Raw genomic sequence first — 18,459 nt, forward strand, 5'->3', positions numbered from 1 at the left:
CACTAAGCAACTAAATCATAACACAAAAAAGCCATATATTTAAATATCAGAAGTTCCAAGTCAATTAAGTCTTGCAGTCTCTAGCGCTTAGAGACTCAAGTCCTTTAGTCAGATGACAGACTAGTGCTTGCAACAACTGCCACAAAACACTGTTCATAGTTGTCTTTATTACTGCTTGGAATTTTTCATTCCATATACTACAGTACAGACGCATGTGCAATACAGTCAATACTGCAGGAAAATATGAAAATAGCATAACTGTCAATTTATTGTTCACATTTTTAGCCACCAATTAGGATGTTCAGAGTTTTAAATAAGTATATATTGACCTAGAGGTTTACTTCTATTTCTGGAACACATGCATCTGTTGACAAGATACAGTAATTACCATGGATTAAAAATGAAGTCCACTAAAAATGAAGTCCATTTGAAGATTATATAGTAGTTTCTTAAACTACTGATGCCTTTCATGTAAGCCTTGCCTTGCAATATGAATATCACAAATAGAAGATGAACCAAGTAAAACAGAAATTTCTATCTTTTTGCTTTGTATCTCTTAACTAGATATTTCTATTTTATCAGGAAAAGCCCAAGAGGTATTTTTCTAGACTGGATTGAACATTTTGATCATCAAAATATTAGAGCATTCCTTACTGAATTAAAGTGTATCTCATGTAAAACAATCAACCCAAATATAGGTTTACCCAAATACCGGTTCAACTTAAAGTTTACCGGTGCCAGTGACATAAATGAATACAATGCCTTTGATTTTGGAGTTGAATGACACTGTTCTCTGTAATGCTCAGCTTTCTTGCTGTTTTCCAAAGAGAAGCATGATAGGACATCTCTATCAAAATATTTAGGTTATCATTTGATTCAATTCAGTTTAATGTATACAGTCTTGCAACCAGTTTACAATTAGCATTCGTTTCTCAGGCATGAGATGACCCACTTACACAATGCAGTAAATCCATACCCTTGGGAATTTTTCTGGATGGCTTGTTTTACTTCCACCACACAACTCACTCTATTTTGTCAATATGGTGAGCAAGGTTACAGTCATCCTGTCAAATTTATTTATTTGAATTAGAATCAGAAAGACTATACTATTCCCTGTGGAACTTCACTGAAAACTTTTTGAAACTTTGAGATCTATTTCAACATCATAAAGGCTCTATAACTTTTGTAATCAACCGATTTCATATGAAAGCAGTGATATAGAAGAAAATAAGCAATAGTTACAACATTTTCTTCGATAAACTTTAAAAAAAGGCTTCTGAAATCCTAGAAAAATATAATAGACCACAATATGCATCATATTCTATTTCCTAAAAAAGGAGAGAAAATAGTTTTTTCTAACCAAGCCTGTAGAATGAAGCCAGATGGAATAAGACCATTTACAAAGGCAGCTACATAAGCGTCACATCTGCTTGCTTTGACTACCAGAGATCCACTTAACCTAAAATATTTCCCCCTATATATCTGAGGACAGTTTCAGCTTCACATTTGTGAGGGTTCTTTTGAGGTCACTTACCCATCTTCACTGTGGGGGTGCTGAAAGGGAGCCTTCCCCAAGGAGAAATTGTCTCAAGGTCACATGCCATGCAAGTCCAAATAGACTTGCATCTGACAGACAAGCACTTCCATTTTATACAATTTGCTGATGTGGTGTTTCTCTCAACACCTTAGTAGCTTACCAGAACTTCAGTATAGATTTGGGAGTTGCATTTCAATGGATTTACCCAAATGCCTATCTGAATTTACACATCTGATGCTATTATGGGCAGCATGGCATATAATAGGTCAAACAAGTCACTAACACCCGTTATAAATCCCTGTTTCTAATGCTAACAGTTTTCCCAAACGCAGTTGCCTCTCTTGGGCAGGGATTTGTTTTCCAGCTTCTCAGTGGTAAAATACTTCTTTCTGGTGAAGAGTCACGCACCTTTCCACCTGCGTTACAAAAGTAGTCTTATAACAATGTCTTTGATAGACTCTAATGCTTTTCCTGCTCTGGACCAGGAAGCTGATCTTCAGCAGGTGAAGAACGTCACCATGTTAGGGATACCCATTTTTCTAGCCCCATAGAACATGACCTAATGTGACTGAGTTATACCCTGCTGCAAATTGAAAGTCCACCTGCTCAGTAGAACTTTTGCAGTAGTTAAAGTCAACTAAATTACTCAATTCCACCTGTACTGACAGATTCCCACATAACAATTGTAATGGGTATCTGATAGTCCAAAAAGTATCCTTCAGCTTGGCATTCTGGGGTCTAAAAATACAGTTTCTTCCCACATGGTGTGAGTTACTATCATGTATATGACAAGATTAAGAAAGGGAGACCAACAAAGAGAATCTGAAAAATTCACGGGGACTGAAAAAGAAGTCATTGCCACCCATGATGAATCACAAACACTGCTCTGGATTCTCACTCATCTTTTCCTCCCCAACAAAGAGCTGTAAAATTCCCTAGCAAAGGTTGTGCCTCCCTCTATCTCTAATGGAAGACTGACATAGAAGATAATGGTTTACTCTAGGTGCCACTTCCTGGATTAGCATTTAATCTTTGTGCTCTAGTTCTTCATGTAAATAGGGACTGTACAAAAGGGGATTCCAATACCTCCCCATTTCTTAGGCAACTCTGAAAACAATTTCATTCCACACAGTTAAAGAAGTGAGAAAAAAGCTTTGAGGGAAACTCCACAAAGAAGTTACAACATTTTATGGTGTGTGGAAAATCATATGTAATAGAAAATAAACAGTAAATAAAAGCAAATATTATGAAGCTGACTGCTAGGTGACTGTTGTTCTAGCCAGGGATCAAAAAAAGGAAGAAGCGGACAAAGCAGCATGCCAACAAATAATCTAAGACTTTTTACTGAAAGTGTAGGTAAAGAATTCATACGCATAGGGGCTAATTTAACTCTGTCTTTTCCTAACTTTGCATAATACTTTGATAATGATCATTAAAGAAAGATTTTCTTTTTTAAGTACAATACACATTGAGGTTTGACATGAACTCTCAAAAATTTCCAGTTGCTCACTTAGTGCAAATTCCATCTAAAATATTAGTTACATTTCCTTAGACTCATTATTTTTTAAGCATGTCTTCTGTCATTTTACAAATTTCTGAAAGCTGTACAGTATATGAAAGCTATAAAAAAAATCTGCAAAAAATACTCATAGTCATTGACTATTAATGTGATTCTTCTGCTAAGTCATTTCTAAAGCATTTATTAGAACTCTGCATTTAAAGGCAGAATTATTTCTGCTTAGCCAAAACGAAAACTCAAAAACACTTCAACACAGAAATATTAGAAAGCCAAATGACCTGGCACTTCTCAGAATTTCCATTTGTGCGTATCTATACAAAGGAAGATTAGAAATAAAACCTAGTAAAGGGACAAGGTTGGACATGACTCTACGCATGCATGTTCACCATACCGGAGCACAGTAGGAACTCCACCTTCTTGCAGTGGTACACTAGTATTAGCAATAGGAATAACATATTCAACCTCCTAGCTTCCAGACAGAAAAAAAAAAAAAGCCGTGGAACACAACTGGTGTTCCAGCTTAATCACGTGAGTTATATGCAGTATATTCGAAATGCAGTTGTGTGGAACTAAGCCTACAGCATACCAAATAAGGAATAGCTCTTGGAGTTGGAATAGCTCTTGGAGGAGTTCTTGGAGGTCAGAGGAACCAAGGGGAGCAGAAGACAATCGGTACCATGGGACACCGAGCCTTCCATGCCTGCTATGGGCAAGCAGCACTTTGTACACTGGTCAGCGAGTGCTATTCTGACTGTGATAGTAGACATGGCTGACATATATGATTAAATGCATATTTTCCAAATGAAACAACAAAAAGAAAAATCATGCTTAGGCATATGAAAGCCAGAAAAAACGTGAATCACTTCAGAAACAGTGAAAATCCCAGCATTGCCCAGAACAATATAAGCTCTTTTTGTATGCAATTTAACATGCTTACGCAGTCTCTTCATTGATATGCCATGGTTGGTTTTGTGAAATGTAGACATTGATGTTGCTGTCAATTTTTCTTGTTCCCTTTCATGCTATTCTTCTCCTTCACTTGAATTCAATGGAGGGAAAAAAGCCCTTAGAGATGAGGCTTTACGCTGTGAATCCTACAAGTGGAGCTCTGGGCCTTGTTGTTAACATCTTCTCCTGCCAATTTTCTCTACAATCTGTTTTGGCAACTTAAGAGGCCATTTTATGTTTGAGGAAGTAAATAGGTTGAACAACTCTGCCAATAGCTTCCAAATACAGACCCACGGCTCAGTGTCTGCTAGGGAGAGTTTCTAATTTCAGATGTGCACAAGCACAGTAGCAATGTCATTTGTTTCCTCTTTTAGTTGCTACATGAAGACGTATTTAGATCACGTCTGAGGTAGTACCCAACTCCTTATCATATGTGTCTTTGTCCAGAAAACAGGTGTTTAGCTGATTCAAATCATGGGGGGAATCCTTCCCCTGAAGCTGTATACATTTAAATGGAGGTAGAATGTGACCCTTCATACTTAAAAAAAAAAAAAAAAACAAACATGCACCATATTTCATTAAAGACAATGAATAAACAGCCTTTGTCATTCAAATCCACATACACTGTATTTGAGAATGTTACAAGATTTTAATTTATAAGAAAATTATATTGTATGTAACCAAAAATTATATCTAAAGAAAGTACAATTTTACATAATAATTCAATGAATGTTTAAAACATTGTTTTCACACAAATAAGCTAAAGTATGTTAATTTATTTCTTGGAATCAGGATTTTTTTTAATTTTAAAAAAAAAATTGCTACTGGTTAGCTTTATTTGTGGCTTTCCCAAAATCAGCTGGATTTCATTCTCTCTCTCTTTGCATCCAAGCTTCTCTAACTTCAGTAAAGAATTCAACTCCTAGTACATGGGGGAGACATCGCCAACTCCCAGGGGTGATTCAGTGACATTCTCTTTACTAACTCTACTGTTCTTTCTAACTTAAGGTCTTCACCAAAATAGGTGAAGATCTTACACCTTAGAAACATCCGATGTAAACCAAATTTAATCTGGTTTATTATTTTCCTTTTTTACCTTAAGGTATAGTCTTCATTTCATATACAATCCAAACCTCCTGGAAAACTAGTCACATACACATAAACGAACTGCACGATTCCATTTTGCTAGTTCTCGAAGGGAAGAAAGGCACAGATGTGTACTGCTTCTTGCTCCCACATGACTTCAGTTCACAACAGCACGAATGTGGAAGTGAGAAATGCTTACACGGGCTCTCAATGTAATGAGGGCAGCCACTGTGAAAGCTTCCATGTGCCCTTCCAGCCATACAGCCATGCCAGCAATCTCTACTATCCAAGCACTGGCCTTTATCTTAATGAAAGCTTCTCACTCCATCAATTTGTATGGACACCTGTTTTGCTTTATAGTTTGCAGACATTTACCAGGAACATATTTAGGAAAGAGCGACTTATTTCACATAGGACAAAACATGCTTCAAACCATATATCTAGACATAAAAGTGCAGTGGCAGTAAGCTGCAGCTCATTGCTGCAAACTGCTGAAAGTGTTCCATTTCCCCAAAGGAAATATTATTAGATTGAGTTCCCACTTCTTCATTTAGCCGTGTGCCATGATAGATCAATAAAAAGACTTTTGCCATCTTCTTTAATTATTGTGTTCCTTTTGCCACCTTAACTTTTTCCTTGTAAAATCAGTTTACAGTTAGTTTATTGGCAAAATCACCTAAAAATACGTGGTATTTTTTGTTTTGATAATATTTGCGTTCCTATTGAAAATCCTCTCAAAGTTCAAGACGGACAAAAACCACTGCAAGGTCTTTTAAAAAAATTAACACATTTCTCTGTATGAACAGTATAAATTTTGTGTGTATTAACTACCTATTCAATGCCAAGAAACAATGACATCTGCAGAAGTAGTGATGGAAATTTTATATTTGGAATAATTGGAAACCTTCTATAATACTTATAAACTTCTACATTTTTTATAACACTTATAAACATTTTCACACATATTAACATGTAAAATTTATTTTAATTTTAAAAAGCCTGCTCAGTCATGCCAAGGGTACTATAAGTCCTGCAAACCCATCGGTTAAAAAAGCTGCTTAGTTTATGCAGTCTTCCCCACACCAACCTAGACTAGCACATTAGTACGTGTGGTTTCCACCTTTCAAGCTAACTCAGTGCTAAGCAGCTATAACTGTTGCAGTTTGGGGCAGCTGAACCTGAATGTCCCAGAGAGAATTCATGATTCTTTCTAACGAGCATGTGTTAAACCTGCAGAATTAGGCTTTTAATGCTAAAAAACGTGAGACACAGGTAAATTTCATTCTTTTCTAAGAAACTCCATTCTGATCCTGACACGTCCATGGAGCCACAAAATAAATTCCACTAGTTTGGCCTAAGTCTTCAGAGGCAGGATCGCTGGTGGCAAAATAGCAACCGAAATCCAGCCCCTTCCATCAACCCACTCTCCTCCCACTCCCCCCACTATCTTTTTTCCTTGCAAGGGTTATATTGATAGCATAAGAGATTCTATAAAAAGTCAGAGCACTGTGCTAATATTAATGTTCACAGAATCACAGAATGAATCACAGAATGATATGGGGTTGGAAGGGACCTAATGTATGCTGCAAAACTTCATACCAGGACAAAAAGACATTATTTTACAAAGATTTCTGCTAAGTAACGTCTATTATCATTAGGTTTATTTTGTTATTTATCTTCATCAAGAATAGCACTTAACTGTGCTCACTTACCCCTTCAATGAAGTTGTTACAATTTTGTTTCAAATAGGCTCTTTGAGAAGTTTCTAAATACTTCAAGGTGAAATCAAAACAAAACTGAAAATTAAATATATATATTAGTATTCTTCCATTTTGCTACATATGAAAAGTAAAATTATTTTAGAATTATTAAAGTGCTTACCTTTCAATGTCTTGAAACCTTAATTAGATCCTTAGTCCGTGATGTATACTGTTAATCTGATAAATACAGAAACTACTCTGTGTGGAATGCACTTTTATAGTACAGGAGTCTTCTAATTAGAGTCAAACTGTGGCCTATGCAGAATTATTTTTCTAGGATGTAATGCTATAAATCAAATTATTATTTTAGTTTAAGCGTAAATGAAATGCAAATTCTTTTATCATGCACGTTTTAAAACTCCTTTTTACCCTTCAATAATAATTATTTCTAATAGAGTCCATGACTTGGACTCTCTGTCAGCTACATAAATCAGGAAAAGAAAACAACTCTGCACTGTTAAGGCTGAATAGAACAACTCCCTATTGTTAAGGCTGGATGGAACAAATCTATATTGTTAAGACTGGGTGGTTAGGAATGAAGTGACAGAAGTGGTACATCCAACCACCAAGAAAAAAAACTGAAAAAAAAAAAATAGAAAAGAAGAACACTTTTCACACTTAAAAATATATTTCAGGGTCTGAAAAGTCAAGTAGATACCTTTCATTCAGGAGCCAAACAGTATCATAAATTGCACAAGGTCTTCTGCTAGAAGAGAAACTCCCATGTCCCACTCAAAAATAGAGATGGGAAGAAAACTCCTTCCCATTTCACAAAACTACTTGTTTGTTTTTATTTTCCCCCTTTCCCACAACAGAAAACCCAATATGCTTTGAACAAGAGAGAGAGAAAGAGTATGCAAGTGAGCTGTGTCATACGATTCTATATTCTAATGTTGAGGGTACTGAGCTTGGGAGATCTAATTAAATTTCTTGGCATGCCAGTGTCCAAAAGTGAGTACCACAGGCCTGCTGCAGAGGACTCCTCCCAACCTCTCCTATCAGGGCAGACCCATGCAAAGGATTAAGTATTCATCAGAGCATTGCTCGTTTCATCTCCTTGATGTGTTCCAGAACTACCCCACACAAAAGAATCACTCTTGCTCGAAGAAGCTATGTAGGTCATGAGAGGACCTAATTTAAGTCCCTGGTCTGAATAAAAAATACAGCTGATTAAAAGCAGGGACTCACTGAAGTTTCCCAGATCCCACAAGGAAGCCTTAATAGCCACGCTTTTTGTCACTCTGAAGAATACATCTTTCTCTCTCAAAAATCAGACATTTCAGTCAGCCCCAGCATTAATATAAGGTATGAGCTTTTGTTCTCGTCTTACCTACCCACAGGAGCAATTGCATGGCTCTTAAATTAACTGTCTTCCCCATTGGCCAGGGCTCCAGGAAACGAGCCCCAATTTTTCACCTCAAAGACCAGCTCTTGACATCAAAATCTTAACTAGGGAATGCTTCAGCAAGAATGGTACATCTCCATTGCTGTGATAAACTAGTATTTTTCAGTGACTCTTTTTTTTCTTTTCAATAACATCCCAACCAAGAAAAAATTTTTTTCTTTCAAGTAAATAAACTCCATCATTTTCTTCTGATTGTACTTACACTGGGTGCTTCTGATGCCATGCCGTTATTTCATTACTACATGGAAGGATTAAAAAAAAAATTCACAAAATTATCTATGGAGACAAGTTCTCGCAGCAGAAGGACAATCAGGAGGGAAGCAAGGACAAGGTGATGGTGTTGATTCTGTATCACTTCTAGCTCCCTCTAGTTCTTAACCTATTTCATACATATCATAACTTGCACTACATATCATCCAATATTCCATCATGCAGTGAGTTAAGTGTGCAACAAGGGAATACAATATAAATAAATAACTTTCCTAGTGAAAACATAAGTCAGGAAAAGTCCCATTTTTAAAAATCCTACTCCTGAAAGCGGTCTCCATTCAAGCTCTAAGCTAATGAAACACATGGTTTTGTTATTTGCCATTCCTTTCTCATCTTGCAGAACATTGTCTTGCTTATATTTTCTTTTAAAACCCAGTATCAGGACCTTATCTGCTTCTAGAAAACTCCATCTTGGCAGTTATGCTAATTTTGACAGCCCCTGCTAAAAAAAAGATCAAACTTTATAACTTACATAATTTATACAGTTTACATGTAAATAAAAAGTTACAAAAGTAATTTTACTTGCTGGCAAATCTATTAAAAAAGCAAAAAGGGTCAAATCATTTTAATATAGAAAATACTTTGAGCATACTTGCTGAAAGCTGGAGAGGTGAACACACATCACCCATGTGCTGTACAAGTCCGTGGTATAAAGTTACACACACTTCAAAATCTGACATACACAAATCGGTCACCAAAATCAGATTCTTCACTCTCACAGACTTCATCAGAAACACCAAACACGCCTTTTCTTAGACACACTATTTCTCCATCTACAATCACTTTAGGTGGCAGTCACATACATTACTGATTTGTTCCTGAGTCCTTTTCAGTCTTTGTAACTCGGGCGTATCGGTCACAATACTGAACCCTCTTCCTTTGCTTTCTTCAAAGTCTCTTTTGTATTTTACCTACAGAATAGAAAATACAGAAGAACAGGGTTGTTTTCATTTTCCACAATGTGCCTCTAGCAATGTAGCAATTCTTTTTTACTGTAAATAAAGCATTTGAGAAAGGCTTTCAGCCCTTAAAGGGAAAGCCTTCCTTCATCCAGACAGAGATAGGCAGCAACTGGGCAAAATTCCCCAGTACCCGGGCAACTGCCTCCCCCGGGGGTGCCGTGGGCTCACCTCCATGCATACAGTAACTGTAGAGAGATCTCTCCCTCTCCGTGGTCACTTCATTCTCAGAGCAGTAACCACAGAACTACGGATGCCAGCACAGCATCAAGCAAGCACTTATTTTCCCACACAAAAAAAATAGCTATAACTGTATCTGGAGTCTTCTGATAGGCACCTTCGCATTCCAGCTTCTCTTCATGATGAGCCTACCATTCTCCTCCCCAGTTGAAACGTAAATTACTCATTTAAAAAAATGCTGCATGAAAAGAGTATTTAGAAAATTGCAAAGTCAAACATTCACAAGTTAGGGAATGGCTGCCTATACAAGCTTAATTTGTCCCTCTCGCATGTATGCATTTGGATATTGTCTTTAATCGGGTCCTCGTTTATCACCCTTTGACAGCCCCCTGCTTTATTCTGTACACAGCAGAGATGGCTCTATAGGTGGTTGTATCCTTTTTTGGACCAGATTATTCAAATCCTACCATCAAGGTAGGGATATTAGTTTCCTCAGGGCGGTGGGGCGTTATAGCTCTCATCACAGTCATTAATCAATTTTCATAATGCACCCTGGAAAGCAGGAATGGTATTATCTGTACTTCTAGAGCAACCTGCAAACCGAGGTGAAAAAGGCTTAATTTCTAAAACCATACAGGGGTCTGAGGGTGTTCACTGGCACATTCCTAACACTTGAATATGTTCAAATTATGGACTTAAGTCACTTGTACAAATACTCAGCACTTCTGTAAATGAGTCTTGGGCAATCTCAATTTCAACATAAAGAAACAAGATGAAATCCACAAAATCTTAAGTCACTGTTGAGCAACAGACAGAACTCCGTAGCAAAAACAGAGTTGGGACCCATGTCTCCACAGATGAATTCAGCTGCCTTATCCATAACATTTTCCTTTCACTTCTTATGTCCCCTGCGTTATTCACTATACACATCCAGATTTTGCAACACATGGGAGAGCAGTAGTAGAAAAAGCAGTATTCTCCTTCACACAATTGGTAACCAGAAAACATCCAGCTAATGCACCAAACATTTAGTTCAAGGCTGGCTGAGGTTTAATTCACCACCAAGCACTTAATATTATCATGGTGGTATACAGGAAAAAATACCCTCGATCATAAAAAGTAAAGTTTCACAAGGCGATAGAATACAGTTTATCCTGCCCATCCTAATCCTCAAAAAAACCCTTTGCGTTTTCTTTAAATGCAGCTTTAGTTCATATAGATATCATTGTATACTGTTCACACATAGGCACATCATACAAATCCTTAAGACACTGTAGTAGTAAATGACCACAGCAACAACCATTTTTCCTGTGTTCCACCTGCAGAGTTAGCTGAAATTCACACACAAATGACTTCAGACCAGTATATTCTTTTCATGTCACCCTCAGACTAAGGAAACAGAGCTTCCACTCAGGCTTTTGAGGAAAGCATGGACTGGTGGCCCATGCCCTTCTGTTCCTCTCCCCCAGGTTCAAGCCATTTCTTTCCATTTGACCACCATTATCAGGCATCACTTTGTCTCCCTCTGAGCTTCTAAACTAGTCTAGTCCACTTCTCCATGGCTTCTTGCTAAGTCACTTTACCCAAGGCACTTCAAATACCTTTCTCAAATACACTTTTTTCCTTGCCTATTACCTCCCTTTACTTCTACCAAATGGCTCTCCATCTTCCCACTGACTCGCAGAGGCTTCCTTGATCATACTGGCTGGACATAATATTCCAGACTGTCTGGTGCTAAGAAAGAGGTCTTATAAGTATATGTGAACTTTATTTGAAGTCATACAAAACTTTACCAGATTTGGACAGACTTCTACAGCCAAGGACACGTGCCTAACACAAAAGACTTTCTTCCATCTCAGAAAGCTTCAAATCTTCAGCCCTAAATGCTAACACAACAGAGCTGTTCAACACACACAAAAAAAAAAAAAAAAAAAAAAAAACCAAACCAAAAGTGTCAAGAATTTCAACTAAGAGAATAAAGTCTGTTCTGCTCTCAGCCTTGGAAACAGCTGAGTATTTTGCATAAAAATTCCAAATTTGGCCTGAGGGGGACAGCTGACACGGAAATGATCAGCCTTACTGCTTAAAGTTTACCAGAATTATGACGAAGCGAACACATCTTGTAATGGGAAATGGGCTCAACCCTGCCTATAAGAAAGATTACCTATTGTTAGAAAGAGCATTTCCTGTTACTAGTTCCAAATGTACCAGCCGTTAACTTCAAATGAGCTTTTTTGGTCTTACAAAAGAACAGGAGAGGGAGGGAACTAGATAGTTTTAACTTCGCATTATTTTAATCCGTCAGTCAGATAAAAAGGACTCCTACTCGCTATTAATAAATCACTTCAGAGGAGTAAGGTTAACTATATCCTTTAGAGCAACTACTCTGAAATCATAAATAAATAATTTATGATCTCAATCAGAGATCATAAGATCTCAATCCCAACATGTAGGAAATTGGGTAAGGAAATTGGGTAAGGAAGGCAAGAAACCACCATGGTTGAGACGGGACCTGCTGGTCAAACTAAGGGGTAAGATGGGGCTACACAGGAAATGGAAGAAGGGACAGGCAACCTGGGAAGAGTATAGGGATGTTGCCCGGCTGTGTAGGGATGAGGTCAGGGAGGCCAAGGCACCGCTAGAATTGGACTTGGCAAGGGACATAAAGAAAAACAAGAAAGGCTTCTACAGGTACATTAATCAGAAAAGGAAGGTTAAAGAAAATGTACCCCCCCTAATGAGCAGCAATGGGGAACTTGTATCAACGGAGGAAGAGAAGGCAGTTCTCAATAATTTTTTTGCCTCAGTCTTCACTGGCAACCCCTCTCCTCCTAGCTCTTGTGTTGATGGCCCACAAGTTGAGGATCCAGGTGACAAAGTCCATCCCACTATAACTGAAGGCATGGTACGTGATCACCTAAGGAATCTAAAGATATACAAGTCCATGGGACCTGATGAAATCCATCCCAGAGTCCTGAAGGAACTGGCTGATGAAGTTGCAAAGCCACTTTCCATGATATTCGAAAAGTCATGGCAGTCAGGTGAAGTCCCTGCAGACTGGAAGAAAGGAAACATCACACCCATTTTTAAAAAGGGAAGAAAGGAGGACCCTGGGAACTACCGACCTGTCAGCCTCACCTCTGTGCCTGGGAAGATCATGGAGCAGATCCTTCTGGACGCCATGCTTGGGCACATGGAGGACAGGGGGATGATTCAGGACAGCCAACATGGCTTTACTAGGGGCAAGTCCTGCCTGACTAACCTAGTGGCCTTCTATGATGAAGTGACTAGGTCAGTAGACAAGGGGCGACCTATGGATGTGATCTATCTGGACTTCTGTAAGGCCTTTGACACGGTTCCTCACAACATCCTGCTTGCCAAATTGGAGGGATACGGATTTGATGGGTGGACGGTTCGGTGGATAAGGAATTGGCTGAATGGTCGCACCCAGAAGGTGGTACTCAATGGCTTTAAGTCCAGATGGAGAGCAGTGACAAGTGGTGTCCCTCAAGGGTCCGTCCTGGGACCAGTACTGTTTAACATTTTTATCAAAGACATAGACAGAGGGATTGAGAGCACCATCAGCAAGTTTGCAGATGACACCAAGCTGTGTGGTGTTGTCGATACACCAGAGGGACGGGATGTCATTCAGAGGGACCTGGACAGGCTGGAGAGGTGGGCCCAGATGAACCTCATGAGGTTCAACAAAAGCAAGTGCAGGATTCTGCACCTGGGAAGAAACAATCCTCAGTATAAATACAGACTGGGGGATGAGGTATTAGAAAGCAGCCCTGAGGAAAGGGACTTGGGGGTGCTGATGGACGAGAAGCTGGACAGGAGCAGGCAATGTGCTCTCGCAGCCCAGAAGGCCAATCACATCCTGGGCTGCATCAAGAGAAGTGTTGCCAGCAGATCCAGAGAGGTGATTCTGCCACTTTACTCTGCTCTGGTGAGACCTCACCTGGAGTACCGTGTGCAGGTCTGGAGCCCTTAATATAGAAAGGACATGGACCTGATGGAGCGGGTCCAGAGGAGGGCCACCAAAATGATCAGGGGGCTGGAGCACCTCTCCTATGAGGACAGACTGAGGGAGCTGGGGTTGTTTAGCTTGGAGAAAAGGAGGCTCCGGGGAGACCTCATAGCGGCCTTCCAGTACCTGAGGGGGGCCTACAGGAAGGCTGGGGAGGGTCTGTTTACAAAGGCCGCCAGTGACAGGACAAGGGGCAATGGTTTTAAGTTGGAGAAGGGGAGATTTAGATTGGATATTAGGAAAAAATTCTTTACCATGAGGGTGGTGGAGCACTGGAACAGGTTGCCCAGGGAGGTGGTTGAGGCCCCTTCCCTGGAGATATTCAAGGTGAAGCTCGACGAGGCCCTGGGCAACCTGGTCTAGTTGGGGGTGTCCCTGCTGACTGCGGGGAGGTTGGACTAGATGACCTTTGGAGGTCCCTTCTGGCCTGGACCAATCTATGAATCTATGAATTTAAAATATTAGCAGAGTTAATATATGCATTACCGGATTTTGCTATCTAACTTCAAAATGTAGTTTTAAGTTATAAAAAAAAATCACAAAGAAATTTAACGTTTCATGAAGGCCACAGTTCAGCCCAAAAGAACAAAACCCTGCAGCTTCCAGAAAATGTCAGACAATTAAGATACCATCAGTAATTCAGAATTTGGATCCAAAAACGTCCTATTCAGTATCAAGAATGCATCTGAATGAAGATGGGAGAAAACAACTTCTGACTGACCCCCAATTTTAGATAATTAAAAAATTCAAATTTTTCTTACCCATAAAATTTTTGTAACTGCAAAATCAGGGAGTAAAATGCAATTTAATGACTTTAAACCAATTTACAACACAAAAGAATATTCTGTATAGGAGCTGTAAATATCACTACAGTGAATGACTTAACTGCATACTGGGTCTGGCTGGGATGGAGTTAATTTTCCTCACAGCAGCCCATAGAGTGCTATGCTTTGTATTTCTAGCTACAACAGTGTTGATAACACACCAGCGTCCTGGCTATTGCTAAGCAGTGCTTGCGTAGCATCAAGAGTATCTTGCCAACCCCACCCAAAGGTGGAGGGTGAGTGAGAGGTTGGGAGAGGACACAGCCAGGACAGCTGACCCAAGCTGACCAAAGGGATATTCCATACCGTAAACCAACACACTCAGCAACAAAAGCTAGGGAGGGGAGCGGCATTTGTCTTCTGAAGCAACCAATAAGTGTACTGAGGCCCTACTTCCCAGGAAGTGGATGGACATCGCCTGCTGATGGGAAGTAGAGAATAGATTTTTTTTTTTCCTTTGCTTCCATGCATGGCCTTTGCTTTTTTTTTTTCCATTAAAACTACAAGGTTTTTTTCATCGTATTTTCTCCCTCTGTCCTGCCAAGGAGGGAGAGTGAGAGCACATCTTGGTGGGCACCCAGCAGCCAGCCAAGGTCAACCCACACCAAACTGGAACCCTTGAAATTTAGTTTTGAAATGGAAATGTCTATAACCCCTAATGATGGAATAATAAATGAGGTAATTTCCTACAAAGATGCTTTTTAACAACTCCTCACCAAAATCCCAGCCAGTGGTTTGTAATGCCTCCCTCTTGGCTCCAAAATTCAGTGCAGCCTCACAAATGCAGAGCACCCTCGGTAGTGTGTGCCCTGAAAAATTGATCCTTTGAGAAACAACGTGTGGCATAAACATTAGAAATAAAACAGTAATAAATCACCATAAATGAAAAAGTTTTAAGTGAAAATACTTCACGAGAAGTAATTCTGCACAGACCCACAGTGAAAGGACTAAGTGATCCAACAGATCTTTAACAAACTAAACTTCTCAAATTCGTGGCATCAGCAAGATATCTCTGAGAGGCTCAAAGACAGGATTGTGTAAATCCTGTCAGCCAAGGACAGAGGGTCCACCTTACTCTGTACATAAAATCTTATGCTGGAGAAAATGCTGCACTTTTTTTTTTTTTATATACTTGGTACTTGGCAGCAAAGCCACCTATTAGCAAAACAAGATTAATTTTTCCTGAGAAAAATACACTGAAAATATAAACAGAGCCTAAAAGATTGATTATTCTCTTGCGTTTTTTGGCACCTACCCTTAGTCCAGACTCATTTGCAATAACAGAAGCGCATATCAGTTGGACAAATATAGGAATCCAGGAACACCAAATAAAACAAAATCATAAAAAGAATTCAGCATGGTGGACCCTCATGCTCTTATCATCACCAGAGAGCTGTGAATAATGTCGACTTCATAAACACTCTTCGTTCCATCTCTACCTCAAAAAGTTACTCAGCCACTACAAAGTGAATATTAAATCCCCCAAAGCTAAGGCAATATCAAAGCTGGTTTCATGTACAGTCCCTTCTTCACTTTCCTGTACAGACCAGGTAACTATGCCAATAACCTGCTTCCAAAATATCACCTTTCCTTACTCTCACACACTGCACAGCCCCATAGACTGTGGCATCATCAATGCCTGATGTCCAGCAAGGAAGGAGTAAGCAGAGAGAGAACGGGACCCCTCACACCATGTTTGCCCCGAGGGGAATGTTCACAGACCTACAATCTTTACCACACCCTGAATATTTATGAATTTGTTTCAGTATGTCGTTTTTGAGGTTTGCCCAGAGCCATCTGCTCCTTCTGTGCCCAGCACACACAACACTTTCCCAAAGGTCACCATCTGCTAATGCACTGGTTTTTACAGACTGGCAAGAAATCCTCTCCCACAGTACAGGTCCTTCAGGTACATTTTGGCAAAGATGCTTTTGTTTGGATCCTTTTCTTCCATAGAGCACCTACATCTGTTGATTTTGCCTTGATTTATCTTGCTTCTTATAAACATAATAGCAAGACAGAGAAAAAATTTACTCTGCAATTTAGGGTTTTATGAACATGGCTAAAAAAAAAAAAGTGTTTACAGGTAAATCAAACATAAAAAACAATTCATGATTAAACTCAATAAGACTTCCTTTAATTTGACTAATCTCTCTTACGAAGGATCCCCAACATTATCCTACCTGACAAAGCTAGGTTTCAGTCTTCATGGCATAGCCTGTCTTCTAACATCGCCCGTAACTCTAAATCCCATTCATATCCTGCTTGTATTAGAGCTACATTTAAGTACCATCCAAGACCCAACAACAGCTGGTACCCAACCTCCCCAAGCACTGCTTCTCCTAATGGCAGTAAAACATGGCCCTCCCACTGTCACTCAATTAGAAATATTGTCCACAGTAAATCTAAAGAGACATCTGGAAGACAAGAACTGGGAACAGCCATCAGGGCAGACTAAACTGTCCTCAGGTTTTTATATGAACTGGAAGCTACAGGTTGGGCATTCCTTAGGGAAATCAAGGAGCTATGGAATCCTAAAAGGCCACTGATGAATGAGTGTTGGTGGAACGAGGGGACTACAGGGTTGAAGATTTCACCCCCTTAGTTTTACTGTTCTTAGTCAGCTAAAGGAATCTGTGCTAAAAGAAAAAAAAAAAACACCTGTAGGGAGTAAAATAAAACAAAACAAAAATTCCCCAAGACTGCATTTTGTAATTTTTTCAGTCTTTAGAATGCACACGGTCATATTTCAGAAATCTTTCCTTTTAATATAGTAAAAAAGACATTTTCAGAACTCACAGCTCTGAAGCCTTCATCATAATAGTTGAAACTTTCTGAGAGAAGAAAGTTTCTCATTTAAAGATGTTTTAAATCTGAAAAGGCCAGCACTCCAACACTACAAAAAACATTTTCAAATATACTGAGTTAAAAGGTTCAAGTGCCATCACTAACATTAAATATACGGTCTTTCTATATACACCATTCAAACATTGGGCAAGTCTGTCTCTGCAACCCTGTAGAGTACATCTGAGCAAGTCTCCGACCATCTGCAAATCTCTGCACTGTAATTCCCTGAGGACCTTCACAGTTTTGCCAGGGAACTACTTCTAACAAATAAAAATCTTGGAATCCACGTCAGAAGAGTTAAAATGTTGGATGGGTGCAAATTAAAATGTATAAATAGTAACTCTAAGATAATGTCTCTATAATGTGGTCTCTTTATACCGAGGATGGTGAGAGTGGTTCACAGAAAAATCACACGAAAAAGCGTTCTAGACCCCGGGATGTGCAGGGACAGGAAACTGGAGGCAGTGAGAGATCAATAATTTCAGAATGAGAGAAAGATGGAGTCCTCCATTTGGATGTATCACAACAGCATGTGAACAGTAGCTGGGATCCAAGTAAAATTATGACTGAGTAGAGGGCGATCCAAGACTGTTTCAACAGGCTGACATCCAAACAAATCACCGAGGCTCCACTCCATCAAAAGTTATTGCCACTGAAACTACTTAGGTGCTTCCGCTCAAGAAATTATTTTTATGTCACTAAATATGCTGCTCAAGTGCCTTGCACCTTGTTTTGCTATTGGGCAAAGTGGAGGCCAGTCATATCCTTTTTTATTAAAACAGCACTAATATTCTTCAAAGTCCACGTGCCCAGAGAAGGCTACATAAAGAACGAGCCAGTGGCAGATTAACTGCTTTGCCCCCATTTCCACCAGCAATTATCATCCATTTAATTTGTGAAAGAAACTTTACATCAACATTTGAGAAGCAGTAAACAAATTCCGTGCAGAACTGCAGCCAAGGAGAGATGAAGTTGCAACCTCATCTCGTTTCAGAGAAATACTGTCAGATCTTCTGTCCACTTTATCATTTGGTATATTCTCTATTTGAACTAGTTTATCTCCAAGGAACAGAAGTCTGAGGATGTGAAGGATT

At 39.3% G+C, this 18,459-nt stretch overlaps 1 protein-coding gene across 3 annotated transcripts in view; it reads right to left on the minus strand.

Moving 5' to 3' along the window:
* The window catches only part of NEBL (nebulette), a 273,379-nt gene that overhangs the window by 132,663 nt on the left and 122,257 nt on the right, over window positions 1-18,459 (minus strand). For all 3 annotated transcript variants that reach the window (XM_074157127.1, XM_074157126.1, XM_074157125.1), the window contains exon 4: window positions 9,329-9,436. In XM_074157127.1, the coding sequence (XP_074013228.1) occupies window positions 9,329-9,436 (108 nt within the window). The remainder of the gene's footprint in view (window positions 1-9,328; window positions 9,437-18,459) is intronic.

Source organism: Numenius arquata, chromosome 12, assembly GCF_964106895.1.
Source record: "Numenius arquata chromosome 12, bNumArq3.hap1.1, whole genome shotgun sequence".
Taxonomy (NCBI): domain Eukaryota; kingdom Metazoa; phylum Chordata; class Aves; order Charadriiformes; family Scolopacidae; genus Numenius; species Numenius arquata.